The 15,650-nt window shown below is 39.0% G+C and overlaps 1 protein-coding gene across 4 annotated transcripts in view; it reads right to left on the reverse strand.

The window, feature by feature from the left end:
• LOC122798823 (ubiquitin carboxyl-terminal hydrolase 2-like) overlaps nucleotides 1–15,650 on the reverse strand; it is a 1,648,319-nt gene that overhangs the window by 799,559 nt on the left and 833,110 nt on the right. For all 4 annotated transcript variants that reach the window (XM_044067950.1, XM_044067948.1, XM_044067949.1 and 1 more), the window contains one exon: nucleotides 4,996–5,139. In XM_044067950.1, coding sequence (XP_043923885.1) covers nucleotides 4,996–5,139 — 144 coding nt within the window. The remainder of the gene's footprint in view (nucleotides 1–4,995; nucleotides 5,140–15,650) is intronic.

A 15,650-nucleotide genomic window follows, 5' to 3' on the forward strand; every position in this document is an offset into this window, starting at 1 on the left:
TATAGAAATAAAATGCAAAGCTCCATTGCTACAGTTTTAAATCCTTGCATGGCCATGTACAAGATTCCTTACAATTTTTCAACATTCCTCATCAATAAACATTGACTATTATATGCCTGCAACCTTAATGACTACAGATTTCAGAAAGTGAGCCATAGCATTCATATATCTTTAGTAGACCACATCATCAGATGCACAAGCAGAAACTCCTATTGTCTATACCATCTTTACAATATGGCTATCTACATAATGGCAATTTTATGTTGCCAATTCAATGTTGCGTTATGATCCTACATCTTTGTCAAAAGTTAAGAGCTGTGCATTCTTTGCACACGTTCATCTTTGGTAGTCATTAAAAAGTTTCTGAAATTGTACACATTTGATAAAAGATCCAGTCTTCATGCTTTTTTAGACAATTAGCATCTTTAAATATAACCAACATGGAATGAAAAAATATTGTCATGCATCACTTTTCTAACATTATTTAATAATTTCTAACTATGGTTAAAACAATTATGTTCAAATATGTTTTCTGTCATATAACATCTTTATCTGAAGTATTCTGTGGTTAAGCTTAACTAATACACAACGCCAAGGGTAAAGAATCAATGTGAACTACATGCAGTCAGTACTCAGTCCAATTTAGATATGTCCTTCCCCATTCATTTCCTGTCTCCATTTTCTTTGGTTGTGCTATAGACACAAACCCTCAAACTACTGAGTAATGCACAGTATGTTCTTCCTACCTCTACTGTTTACCTTGCAGTCTGGATTGCTCATTAACATCGCTGAAACTTCTAAGGAGATGGACTTTTACTTCAAGATATATAATTCACTTCGGTAACAAGGTCTGCATGACTTAGAAATTAAATACCTAACACAAGCAGGATGAAATAAAGGAAGGCAACTGGGAGCTGCAGACAGACAGACTGCATCTGAAGTGAAAACCCAGTTATGAGGAACACTGTAAGATGCCTGAACTTCTTTGTTACAAATGATATTCAACTAAGTATAACAAAAAGAGAAATGGTCAACCATACTCATTTTATTTATTTTTCTAAGCTAAAATCTAAGAGTTTAATTAAAAGCCTTCTAACCCATGAAAACCAAGTGAAAAAAAACATGTGCAACTGGTATGCTGATTACCAAAATAATTTAATCGCAAACCTAATAAGAGAGCTCAGACATACCGTTTCAAGTTTTGCTTAAGAAAACTCAATGAATCAGTGACCAATTATGTGGCCGAACTGAGAAAGGTAGCGCAGTAAATATGGTGAGATTTACAACAAAGTCTGAGAGACAAAATTGCATATATGGTGAATGTAAAGATAATTACTTTCAGAAAATAAAATGACATTCCAAATTCTTCAACATCACTTTAGCAGTGGAACAAAATGTATAAAAAATATGCAAGTTAAAAAGTTCACAACAGATATAATAAAGTAAAGGAACAAAACTGAAAACGACAGTCTGAAAGATATAGTTTGCAATCTTAATATATGACACATCTGCCTTGGCAAACAACACATACCGTAGCTTCTCAATTTAAGTTCAAACAAGAAAATACCATGTTTGTGGTAAAAGTTGACACATAGCGGAAGACTGTTAAAAAAAAGGAAGAAATTGAGTCTGTTTGAAGTGACTGAACCCGACCTTACAGAAGCTCACCATACTGACCACACTCACCTGCCATACTACCCACCCAATCTATTGACTTGTAAACAAAACACTAATATGGTGAATGTAAAGATAATTACTTTCAGAAAATAAAATGACATTCCAAATTCTTCAACATCACTTTAGCAGTGGAACAAAATGTATAAAAAATATGCAAGTTAAAAAGTTCACAACAGATATAATAAAGTAAAGGAACAAAACTGAAAACGACAGTCTGAAAGATATAGTTTGCAATCTTAATATATGACACATCTGCCTTGGTAAACAACACATACCGTAGCTTCTCAATTTAAGTTCAAACAAGAAAATACCATGTTTGTGGTAAAAGTTGACACATAGCGGAAGACTGTTAAAAAAAAGGAAGAAATTGAGTCTGTTTGAAGTGACTGAACCCGACCTTACAGAAGCTCACCATACTGACCACACTCACCTGCCATACTACCCACCCAATCTATTGACTTGTAAACAAAACACTAATTAAAGTGCTTTTGTAGGTTGCTATGTCCCCTACACCCTCTAATGTGGAGGCTCTGCCACCACATTCTTGGTCCCTGGATATAGCTCAAACGTTAATGAAGCTTGGAAGAAAGAGAAATACATTTCCCCTTTTTTCCAAGACTGCGTGACCTGAAAGATAGTATGATCTCTGGATGTGTGGCATCAAAGACTCCATATTGGTGGTGCAAGGGAGCATTTTAATAAGAATGCTCATATCTTTAATAGACCACTGCAGTTTACTGGACAGCATTAAGATTGTCCTTAGTAGACAATGAGCAGCAGACTAAAATTTAGTAAAGAAAAAGACACAACAAATGTGTCATACACCTGTGTTAAAGGAAACAGAATGAAATTTAGTACTGACAGCTTACACATAATAGAATGAAATTTAGTACTGAGAGCTGACATAATTTTCTTGCTGAGATAGAATGTACAGAGTGTTTAAGTTACCCATTCCAATTACAAACAAGTCAAAATCCACAAAAATGTATCCCATTACTCATAGAAATGAAGATAGAATGCAAGCAAGTACATTTTAAGGTTCATATCGAAAACACTATAACAAAGAAAAATTAACTGAAATTCATGGAAACAAGTAACATAATATATATAATATATAATATATAATATATAACATAATATATAATAATAACATGAGTTCCACAAAAAAAAATACTCTTATTTTGCAAACATAGAACAAAAATTGTGGAAAACGCTGATGTACAAGTTGCTTACAAAGACCAAAGAAACATTAAATTTAATAAAGGTGGGAAGCACACTGACACAGCTCGGATATGGCAATTTCTACCACCTGTGTCTCTGTTGGGTTTTGCCAAGTGTTCTAGTTATCTGGCACATCCCAAAGATACGCTATTAGGTGATGCGGCAATCCTCAAAAATGAAGTGCTAATCCTCTAACCTGCCCAATGGTGTGCACTGTGTGTGTATGTGTGTCTGTGCACACATCTATTTGGTGACAGACTGTCACCTTATCTGAGAATTACTCCTCTGTCATGCTTCTGTTGAGCACCAGGATAGGCTTTTATTCTCCCCACAACCCTGAACTTAATAAAGCTAAAAGTGGAGAATGAACGAATACATAATTAAAAGTATTGGCCCAAGCAGGCTGAGGAGACGTTGGATGAAAAATACAGTTAAACTTTGTAAATATAAATCAGCTGCATATCAAAATTGTAGAAAAGGTCAGTGAAAAAAAAAACAATATTTTAAAAGGACCCTCAGTTAATGCTCTTATTTCAGCAGAAGATAAACTGGATTTTTCAAACCAAGATCATCTGCGTATGACATTGATGTAGGCTGTCTATTCCAGAAATGTATACAAACGTGGGTATACCTGCATAAATAGTGATGTCAACGTATGACTGCATACTCTGCAAATCAAACAGTGGATTACTAAAGATATACATTTGTCCCAATTACATGAAAAAATTAACAGTTCAGTTAAACTATGTAATCCAAGGTTTATGTTAAACTACTGCAGAAGAAAGTGTCAGGAACTGCTGTGTATCATGGGGTTCTAGAGTCATAGTCTCTCTACAAGGTAATTCTGCAATATTGGCAATGTTGCATCAAACTTATCCTGTAATGTGAAGAACGAAAGTCTTGCAAGAGCAAACGTATTGTGGGCTGGTACAGATGAAGATGTGGGAAACACACAACAGCTGTTGCAGATGATTAAGGTGATGGCTTCACCACAGATTCCAGGGTTTGATTTCCTCAGTATTAATTTCCAAACTGAGAAATTCTGACAAATCACTGAATAAGACAGCACACCTGAGTTGCCCCCGCAGAGAGACTTGTGCTTAGTGAACAAAATTAACAAAATGGATAACAAAATGAATTCAAAAAGGAAATAAGGATGTGTGAAAATGTGAAGCTTCATCAAGTAGTCCTCTACATACAGAGGAGTGGTCTGTGTGGCTAAATGTCCACTGTGCGCTGCTCCATTCCATGGAAAAAGGTTTCGACTTTGCTACATGCTCTTTCAAAAGTATTTCCTGAACTCTCCATGAATTTTGCTATTTTGCATGCAACAACTGAAATACTTAAAAAGTTTAAGATCACATGCCATTTTAGAAATGCTAGTGTTTGCTAATGAATCAGATTTTACAAATATAGAATTCACATATTAAAGAAAAACGGACTTCAACATATAACTACTGCGCCATTTCATACTTCATCTAAGAACTATACAGGCTACGAAGGAAGGAGGGAAGACAACAATGCTGACACCCTTTTTCCTGGAAAGGAAAACCTGCTTCAGTTTTACAGAGTACTTGTTACTCTAGTTAGACTGCCTTAGAAAATGACACAAGCCTTGAAATGGTAAACAGCTCACAATGCTGTGAAACACAAAAAAAAAATGTAAGTTTTCAAAAACATATGCAACTGAAACGGACACTCCTGTAGTAAAAAATGGTGTTTATACAAGGGGTACTTGGCATACTGTGAAAGGCATGCAAGTAAAATCAATTTCAAATAAGCTTTACCCTCTCCTTTTTATTTGTTGTCATCCAGAAATGTGTAAGCTATGGATATATATTGGAGCTTTTCTCCCCAGGCCTCCGCTGAAAATGGGTATTATCTAGTCAGACTTTCCTGGTAAACAAAGAGAAATAAATACATACATACATGAATAAATAAATATGCACACTATGTTTTTCAGTTGCTGTTGTCTGGCTTAGAATTTACTTATAACTTATGAGTCTGTAAAAGTGTTTTATTCCAGGCTATAGTATAAAGTCACATGCAAACTCTGCAAAACAATGGATTAAAACAACAGTCTTAATCATTTCTTACTTTGTCCTTTGAGTTTCCATATGGAACTTCCAGCTTTAAGGGTATGCTAACGGTACTGATATCTTTTTCGAACATATTGCGACATTGCATAAACCGTTTTAGTTGTATCACAAGAACACGAGGTTGGCATTTGAAAGTATACGTCTAAAAAAAAAAAGGCAGAAAAAAACAGTTGTACATTGTGTAAAGTATATCAGTACATACATTTCCTGGTAATTTACTGCTGTAAACTGCTAAGGACCTTCACCATGCATTTCACTGGCTCAGTTTCCATCTGCCTACTGTTTTACTCTTATAAACTCACTTAAGATGACACTTCTAGACTACTCTTGAAAAGGGCATGTGTGTTTAGAAGGCCTACCAAGTTAATAAACAGATAAGAAATTCAAAATGGTATATTCCATATATTCTACGGAAATCAGAATATTAAAACTCAATCTACTCTGACTCTGTAAAAACACTCCCTCTTTAAACATCTATCCATTAAATATTTTAATGTAATGCGGACAGCAAACAAGAGGAAGGGAAAACATAAAGAACATGAAAGCAAAACAGAACTTGCTGATCTTTTTATTAGTAAAACTTCTCAGTTTACATTCCACCCACATATCACTGCTTAATCAAAGGAAGCCCTTGCATTGTGATTCCAGATTACTGTATTCATGGACACACTTTTATATTTTTCATTTCTGTTTATTTAAATGCTCTCTGAGGAACTCACAACAATCACAACCTTTTCTTTTTAATTTGGGTGTATAACACTAATCTCAATGGACCAGTTTCATTCACATCCTGGAGTTAAAAACAAACAAACCAATAGCACATTGTAATGCATCAAAGGTAACACAGATGAACTTTTTCAAAAAAATGTTATTAGATTTTAATCATCCCTCCATCTACAACCCTCTTTTTTTCAAATTTCTGCACATGGGGTCGGGGGGGGGGGGGGGTCACTTCAGCAGTGACAATCATCTGACCCAAGTGTCACACTCCTGGGTGGCTAGCCCTCCGTGGTCAACAAAATCAAATAACAATGCAAGAGTGTGTTTATCAAAGAAGCTAATACATAATTTACAATATAGAACAATGTGTAACATAATGCAACATTAAATAATAATCATCACAACACTAATAACAAGCAAGCCTGTGTGGATAAGTAAGAAACAGAGGGTACACATAAAACTTCTTTGGGCAAATCCATAATTAAGTTAGAAACACAGATAAAGGATACAGTTTAATATACGGAAGGCAAAACAGATGAGCTCTTTCCCTTTTTTTTTGCAGACGTAATGCAGTTATGTAGCACAGATGTGGAATCATAAAATAGTTTAGAAAATATCACAACTGCTAACAAATTTAGTTAAGGACAAATCAGTACTACAGTTTCTAATATATATACACACACATAGTACATATGGCATTAAGAGACCAATAATCTGAGAAACAAAAGGCAAACAGTATAAATATAAGTAAACAGTGATAACAGGTTCATAGGCTGGTACTAGGCTATCGGCCCTAAGACCTATACAAGCATAGCAATAACAATTCCCTGGCTATTTCTTCCCACACTATTTACTTCCCTGGACCCCGGGCGACTGATGTGATCCCTGGGGTGAATTTCCTTTCTCCCATCCAATCGTCAAGGTTCCTTTTGAAGAGGGCCAAAGAGGCGCTCTGCTTGACATGTATGGGCAGTCTATTCCAGAGTCTGGGGAGTCTCTGGGTCAGGAACCTATCCCTCCAGCATGTTTTGTTTATTGTGATGACAAGGTTTAGATCCCTGGCACATGTGGCTCTGAGGGATTGGGATTTCTTTAAGTGCAGCATGTCCAACAGCTCTGGGTTTGACATGGTCTTGTATGTTAAGCAGAGATCACCTCTGAGTAGATGATATGTAACAGAGTATAGCTGGAGTTTTTTTAAGGTGGGGCATCTGCTTTAGGCCTGTGATTCATTTAGGGTGGTACTTCTGTGGCCTTTCCAGTTGTTGCAGATGTCTTGCAAGGTACATACCAAACGGGGTGTTGTATTCTATAATGGGTCTAATGAGAGTTGAGTACAGTGGGACAATGACCTCCTTTTCTCTGGATGAAAAGCCCTTAGTGATGAAGTGTGCCACATAATAGGATTTCCTGACTGTTGTGGTGATGTCGTTATCGAAGGTGAGACCACTGTCCACCTGTGTTCCCAAGTCTCTTATCACACTTTTGGTGTTTAGTGTACTGCCACCTATGTGGTAATTCACGGGTACATGTTTTTTCCCAAAGGGGATAACTATACATTTCTTGGCACTGAGCTTGAGCCCATAGCTCTGGCACCAAGCATCTGTTTCTGTAAGGCCCTTTTGTAGAGTATCCACATCATTTGGGGATTCAATAATGGCTCCCAGTTTGCAGCCATCTGCAAATTTTGTTAGCCAGAGTCCCTTAGTGTTGGCCTGTACTTCAGAGAAGTAGATGCCAAACAAGAGCGGTCCCAGGACTGAACCCTGTGGTACTCCACTTGTCACTTGTCTGGAGCTGGATTTGGAGTCAGCTATCTGGGTTCTGTCAGTAAGCCAGCTGGCAAACCATCGAGTGATGTAGGGATTAATGCCCAGCTTAACAAGTCTATCTATGATTCCAGAGTGGAGGATGGTGTCAAAGGCCTTGGCGAGGTCCAGAGAGGCTGTGTGGACTGCCTTACCCTTGTCCATGGCTTCGAAGAAGTCAATCAGGTTCAGGAGACAAGATCAGCCCTTCACGAAACAAACTGGGTGGGGTCCAGTGTTTGAAGGTTGCCAATGTCTTTGTTTATAAGTTCCATGATAATACGTTCCATGGCCTTGCAGATCAGGCTCATCAGACTGATGGGGCAGTAGTTCCCGGGATCCAAGATGAATCCCCCCTTGTGGATTGGGATAACTGTAGCTGTGCACCACTCAATGGGCACAAAGCCTGAGGTGAGGCTATGATTAAACATGACACTTAGGTGAGGTGCCAGTTCATTTTGTAGTTCATGTAGTACACAGCCAGGGATGTCATCTGGTCCCATGGATGCTGTACTCTTAGCTTTGGAGAGTGCGTTTTTTACCTGTGTGGCCATTATTAGTGGGATTTGGCAATCTTCCAGTACTGAGATGGGCAGTTTAGGGGGTGAGAGGGGGGTGAAGTTGGCACTGAATTGATATGCCAGGATATTGGCAATATCCTTGAGATCAGTATATGTAATGCCATTCTGTTGTAGTTCAGAGCAGATCTGAGCATTACCATTTAGATTCTTGACATATTTATAGAATGCCTTGTGGTTGTCTTTGGATTCTTTGGCAATTTTATTTTCGTAACTAGCTTTGGAGGATTTTATGAGGGATCTCAGCTTCTTATTGAGGCTGGTAAAGGAGTTTTTTGCATCCTGGGATTTTCCTCTTTTCTGCAACAGTTTCTTCCTTTTGTTGTAAAGTTTGTTTATGGCAGGGGACCACCAGATTGACTTCTTTTTTTTTGGAGGAGAGCATCTTGGTTCTATTTGGGATGGCACGATTCATGCATGAGTGGATGTGCTCGTACAGTGCCTTAGTGTAGGATTCAGCAGTCGAACTTTCAGTTCCCGTCTGCATGGATGTCATGAAGTTTGCCACTTCTGACTTGAGTAGCATGAAGTTGGCTTTGGAGAATTTTTTTATGGAGGTTTCCTTACTGGGGGATGGGGGTGGGATGTGGATGTTAAGGGTGATTAGCTTTTGGTCAGACCTGACCAACGAGGGGGTAACCATAGGTGTGGAGCATCGATTTCCCATGTTGGTAATGACAAGGTCTAGGATACTGGAGCCCCCAGTTGGACTTTGTATTAGTTGATCCAGTGTGCTGGAATTTACGCATTCCAAGAACCACTGGGCAAAGGTGTTGGTATACGAGTAGTTTTCGTAGTTAATGGCAGGGTAGTTGAACTCACCCAGTATTAGGGTGTTTGGTTGTATCTTAATATTTTCCAGTACGTTTAGGAAGGTGTAGTGAGACTCTTGGGGCATAGTGGGGGATCTGTAGCAAGCTACAATTTGTATTGCAGTCTTACCTACTGTTAGTTGCACTTAGAGAATTTCAGACACATTGTGTTGGGCAACTAGCCTGGTGGTGTGAATATCCTTGGTGAATATGGACACTCCTCCACCTTTAGTGTTTCGGTCCTGGTTTGGTGGCCGAAAAGTGTGGTAAGAGTTGTAGCCTGGTGTTGCAGGGGTGCTCTTTGGAGCCTTGAACCAGGTCTCAGTTACTGCACAGATATCGATGTTCTCCATTTTTAGGAGTGCCTCGAGATGGTGCATTTTGAGGTTTAGACTTCTAGCATTGAGTAGCATTACCTTCAGAATTTGCATACTTGTGGTGATTTTGTCCTTTGAACTTTGCCTAAAAAGGCATTATAGGGGTGGCAAGAGCCTTAGCCAGTAAGCTGAATCCCAGGGGCGACAGGTGCAGACCTTCTCTGGCAAAGCATCGTGGTCTGTCGATCATGTCGTCCCAGGAAGACAGATACTAGGTCCCCTCTGAATGACACCAGAAGCTTAGCCAATTGTTGAAGTCAATCTTTTTGTCCTTATATTGTGGTATCATTCTGGGCGAAGGCAGAATGCTACTCAGGGCTAGGGTCATACCTGCCTGGCCTACATGATCCGAGAGCTCTTCCATGTCTCTTTTCATGTAGTCCAGCGAGGTACATCTCAAGTCATTCACTCTAACATGGACAATGACAGAGTCATATTTGTACTTGTTATGGAGTGAGTTGAGTGCATGCCTTACGTGGCGGATCCTGGCACCCGACAGGCAGCTGACTGTAATTTTCTCCTTGTTCAGCCTGGTGAGTGGGACATCAGTGTGCCTGACTATAGAGTCACCTATGACTAAAGTGTTAGGAACATTGTCTTGCCTTAGGGGTTGTTGCTGGGTGCCACACTGGTGTTGAAAGCTATGTGACACTTTGGTTGTGATTGGTGTTTGTTTGCGTTTCAGCTTCGGAGGTCCTTGTTGCTTGGGCAGGTTACAGTTAAGGGCCTCCGCATATGTGGATTTAATGTTGCTATGTGTTGGTGTTGGTGGTGTGGGTTTAGAAGGGCTATGTGTTGCTTGAGGTGTAGAGCAGGTGTTAACCTTCTCCTCTTGACTGTCTAGCACAATCTTGGGTGGAGAGACCTTTGTTTCCAGTTTGGCTATGTAAGTGCATCTCTCATAGGTTACAATGTTGGGTGGTAGGAGAAGAGGGTTGTCTATGTACATGAGGCAATTACTGCATTGCCCCAGTATGCCCTGATTCACCAGATGGACAGGAGAAATCACCGGAAGCTGACCCTTGGACATGCCTGGTTTGGTGCTTTTTTTGTAAAGTACAGGAGCTGTTTTCCCTTGCCTTAGCAAGGTACTTTGCAATTATAGGCTGTTTAGTGCCTACAATTAATTTCTCCTTATTAACAAGGAGAGTTGAGCGCTTGTATCAGTTTAAGGCTTCCTAGTGCTTTCCAGCAGGTATTAGAGCAAGTGCTAGTCACAGGGATGCTTAAAGGTAAGATGAAAAAAAATGGTTTATCCTAAACACTGCAGTGTGCTCTAGATAAGTTAGATGTGAAAGTAGGTAACTTAAGTTTTACCTGTCTAAAAAGTTAAGTTTTAGTGGAGAGTCACTATTTTTAAAACAGCAAGATAGATTGAAAGGGGGTGGTCACTTTTGTATTCTGGTACTATGGAATACAGTAGGATGGCCAATAAATTTAAATAGTTGAAGGGGAGGGATTTCACAAAATGATAACTTTGTGCTTACTCACACAAGCCAGTGAAAGCCGAGAGGAAATTAGATATATGGTCAAATTATTTATTATTATTTATTTTACATTTGTTAACCGGGATGGTCTGACTGGATACATGTCCTTTTTCAGCGGAGGCCCGGGGAGAAAAGCTCCAACAGAGTTACATTGATAATTAGGTACAGTAAATGAGCTGAAAGAACTTAACAAAAACATAGGCTATTTACATACAAGTACAAGACTGACATTACTATTTCTGAGATTACTACAAATGTAACATTAATAACATATTAGCAAGGACGGTAGGCAGTATAATGACATAGAGTTAGACAGGATACATATTTCTTTATCACAGTATACAAAGTACTTATCATCTTAGCTAGTTGTTTATGTTTTAGTTAATGGCACAGAGCTAGTCTGGGTTTGAGCAAGGACATAGCCAGTGTGACTTGAAGTGGAGTTTTAGACTATTTTTGAATTGACTTAGAGAAGTTGCAAGCGTGATGTTATTTGGGAGAGAGTTCCATATTTTACCAGTGGTGTTGGCAAATAGCGCCACCACCTATGTTGAGACATTTAGTGGTTTCGACAAGGAGTCTGTTTGCTGAGCCAAGGCAGCTTAGATTGGAGTAGGGAGTCATTAAGTTTTTTAGTGCTGGGGTATTCTCAGGTTGTTTAAAGATTTTGAAGGCCTCTATGAGTTGGGACTGGTGAAGAAGGTGGGAATTCTATTCATCCAAGCTTTTTCAGGTTAGTACAGTGGTGTGTTCTATAGGGTAGGCCTGTAATGAACCTGGCAATGTGATTATAGCAGGATGAGAGCTTGGCCAGATCAGATTTGTTAAGGTGAGTGAGGACAGGAGAGGCATATAGTAGGGTAGAGAGAAGGTGTGAACGGGCTGTGGCTGCCCTGGCATTCGGCGTAAGGAAGGCTTTAATTCTATATAGGGTCCCAAGTTTCTTGTTGACTGACTTAATGGCTTGGTTGATATGTATATCAAATCTGAGTTTATTGTCAATGTTTACTCCTAATAGCTTTGTATAGGTGTCTGGGGAGATGATGGTCCCAGTATTGGATTTTATAGTGAAGTTTTCAGTCGGAGATCTATTGGTTGGGTAGAAGAGAAGTAACTTGGTTTTGTTTGGATTTAAGATCAGGAGACGGTTGGCAAGCCAGTTTTCGACTTTGGTGAAGCTATGTTGGGTGGTAGTTAGTAGATTTGCAAGAGAGGCATTGGAACATATTATAGTCGAGTCATCTGCATATTGAATGCAGGTGGCTTCAGGGATGACTGTTTGGATGTCGTTTATGAAGACTGAAAAGAGGAGAGGTCCTAATATGGAACCTTGAGGAACTCCTATTGTATTTGGTAGTAGGCAGGAGAGCTTGTTTTGCCATATTACTGCTTGTTGTCTCCCAGTGAGGTAAGCTTGAAACCAGTCAAGGGCTGGAGTATCTAGATACAGGGTTTTTAAAGTATATAGAAGTAACTGATGGTTTACCATATCGAAGGCTTTCGATAGGTCCAGGAAGAGAGCGGAGGATATTTTTTTATTATTACGGTTAAGATTAATGTTTTCAGTAAAAGAGAGGAGGGCAGTGGTTGTACTATGATGGGGTCTAAATCCATGTTGAGAGTCAGTGAGTAGTTTATTTTGGGTTAGATAGAGCATTAGTTGGTTGTGCATGCACTTTTCCATAATTTTGGCAAGTGGTGATAGTATGGCTATAGGTCTATAGTTGGATAGTTCTGTGGATGAACCTCCTTTGTGGAGTGGAATAACATAGGATATTTTCCAAATTGAGGGGATTGAGGCCTCGGTTATGGTTCTGTTAATTAGGATGAGATAGGGTAGGCTACGACATCTGCAGCAATTTGCAGGTATTCAGCCGGCAGAAGATCGGCTGAAAGGGTGGTTGGCTTCAGTTTTTTCAAAAGGGATCTGATAAAGGATGTGGACACTGGCTGGAAGTTAAAAGAGAGTGGTGAGTCGGGTATAGTGTTTATAGAAGTGTGGGGAGGAGAAAGTTGGTTAGCTAATGACTGGATGGTTTCTGTGAAGAAAGTATTGAATGAATTGGCTATATCTTCTTGGCTCTTGTCAGATAATGTTCCTGGGGTCGGAGTAGTGGATTTGCCTGGTTGGAGAAGTTTATTTATGCCTGCCCAGTACTTTTGAGAGTTATTCTGATGTTTATGTTGCAGATTGTAGAAGTAATTTTTCTTATCTAGTATGATGGCTTTTTAGTCTCATTTCTAAGTTGTTGGAATTTGATACGATCTAGGGGTAGTTTGGTAGTGCGCCATTTATCCCACGCTTTGTCTCTAGTTGTTATTTTGGTTTTGGTGTCTGTTGTTGAGTTTTAATTCTTATTGAGCATTTAGGGGCATGCAAGTCAAGTATAGTAAGGAATGAATTGTTAAATGATGACACTGCCTCATCAAGGGGAAGGAACTTTAGTTTTGTCCAGTTACATGATTTGAGTTCAAGTTGAAATTTAGTTGGGTCAAAGTTTTTCTTGGATCTGCTAGACCTATAAATAGGTAAGCTTGTACAATTAATTTTGTCTTTCATGATGTATGTGAGCAGGTGATCACTAAGATCATTAGGGAGAGTTCCAGACATATAGTTCTGGGGATGACTGTTGGTGAGTATCCAGTCTAGTATACTCTCTTTTTGGTTATTGTTACCTGTATGTGTGGTAGATGATATTATCTGCGAGAATCCATGTAGGTTAACAGAGATGGGGTTGGACTGTGCTGTGCATTGGTTCCAGTCAATATTAACATCGCCCAGGACAATGGTTTCTTGAGGGTAGTTGTTGGCTATCCAATGTGGAATGACCTCTAGTGTTTCTACATTGTTCCCAGGGGGAATATAGGTGACAATTAGGTTAATGCCCTTATGATTATTTAGTAGAATTTTTAGAGCTAGTATTTCAGCTGCTAGAGACCTGGGGTGGTTGTATAGGGTTAGTTATGATGTTAAGTGTGCTATTATATAAGACGGCTATTCCACCTCCTCTTTTCTTTTACTCTATCTGCCCTAAGTATATTGTAACCAGGAGGCAGGATCTCATTGTCTTTGGTTGATGGCGGAGCCATGTTTCAGATAGACACATTATGTTGGGGAGGTATGTGGCTAGTACAGCATGTAGGCTATGTATCTTATTGTTTAGGCTTCTAATGTTTAAGTGGCATATTAGGAGGGAGTTGACCAGTGTGGGAGAGTGGTGGGCTGGTAGGATTTTGAGTTAAGGTTGGGCCTGGATTAGGATGGATGTCCCCATCTTTGGTTATGTTTTTCTTAGATACGCTAGTAGTCTAATAACTTTGAATAGTAGTTTTAGTTCATATTTGGATTTTGGTGTTGATTGGAGTGTTTTTATTAGAAGCAAGTGGTTGGAATTTATAATTTTGGGGTAGTGTAGTAGTGGGCAAGTTCAGTCAGTGGAGGTAGGGGGTCTTGGTTTGGCATTTTGGATAAGACAAACCTATGAATGTGAGATTTTCATAGCTAGTAAGAAAGTATGGCAGAATTAAGAGTGATAAGATAAGAGGAAGGAGTTTATAATTATTTATAGACATGCTATATGTCATCAATGGGTGGGGTCAATCTGCTTCAGAGGAATAGTAGTGGTTAAACAGTAAAGTGGTGGGGGGGGAAATTGGAGAGGAATTTGTGTAGGTTGGAGAGGAAGTAGGGGTGTGGCCTAGTGGCTATAAATGTAGACACAGTGGGGGTGGGATAAGGGGGCAGGAGGGGAGCGAAGCGAGCCCAAGCGTAGTGAGGGCGGAGCGGGGCTAACCCAGTCCCAGTTTTTGGTCCTATGAGTGGGGTAAATAGTCTGATAGTGTAAGTAAGCCGATTGGAGTACAGGCTTGAAATTCAACATAAACATATACAGTTGTAAAGTGTCTAATACAATTCAACATAAATAGGCATTTACAGTTGTAAAACACTTACTGGAGAGACACTGAGCCTTCATGGGGCCTGTAGCAGAGTGGATTGTAGTTTTACAAATGGTGCCTGCCACAGGTAATATTTATTAACTCTGGGATTGTCTTAAGGTAATAAACAGGGAAGGGGAGGGGAGAACAAGGGTGTGAGCAGGCAGTTCTTTGTACTGCTGCTAATGAGCCAAAGCAAGACAAGTATGTGTTAAGAACAATCACAATTGACCAAGGACTGCTCTGAAACTGTAAGTCTTGTCTTAATTTCTCAGGTGGAAAACCAGGATAACCTTGTATCAGTAGGCTACTCTGGTATAGTTTAAATAAACAAACACACAGTATTGATCAGTTATTGATACTATTACTACTACAAATTAACATAAGAGGCAGGCAACTAGAAAGACAGTGGTATTTAAGAACACGAGACAGAGCTGTGGTCTCTTTTAAAGTTTTAATATGCAGTTAAAAGCAGAATACAAGTAAAACACAAGGTAAAGAAAACAAATCACAGTATTCAAAATATAAAAAGGCAATAAAGTAGTACAAGATACAACAAATAAAAAGCAAACTAACCTTTCCTTCACATCAAAGTGTAGCACAGTCTGGGTGAGCCTTTCTAGTAAAGCTCTGAAATGTTTTATTTTACCCCTTAAATAAAAGGTTTAGTTCCTAGCTCCACCCCCTCAGTTCACAAATAATTAACCTTAAGTGACCTCTTCTATCTTATGTACGAGTCCTTAATTGATCAGCTCTAATTTAATATATGTAGTACTCAGCAGTGAAGGAAGGAAAGGGTTATGTAGCATAGTTTAAAAATTATGTAAAATAGTTATGAAAATAGCACTAGGACATATTCTCCTACATATGCATGTGTGTGTGTGTGTGTGTGTGTATATATATAAAAAATTAATTAAAATTAAAAATAAAAATTT

The sequence above is a fragment of the Protopterus annectens genome, chromosome 3.part1, assembly GCF_019279795.1.
Source record: "Protopterus annectens isolate FY-2018-M chromosome 3.part1, PAN1.0, whole genome shotgun sequence".
Classification (NCBI taxonomy): Eukaryota; Metazoa; Chordata; order Ceratodontiformes; family Protopteridae; genus Protopterus; species Protopterus annectens.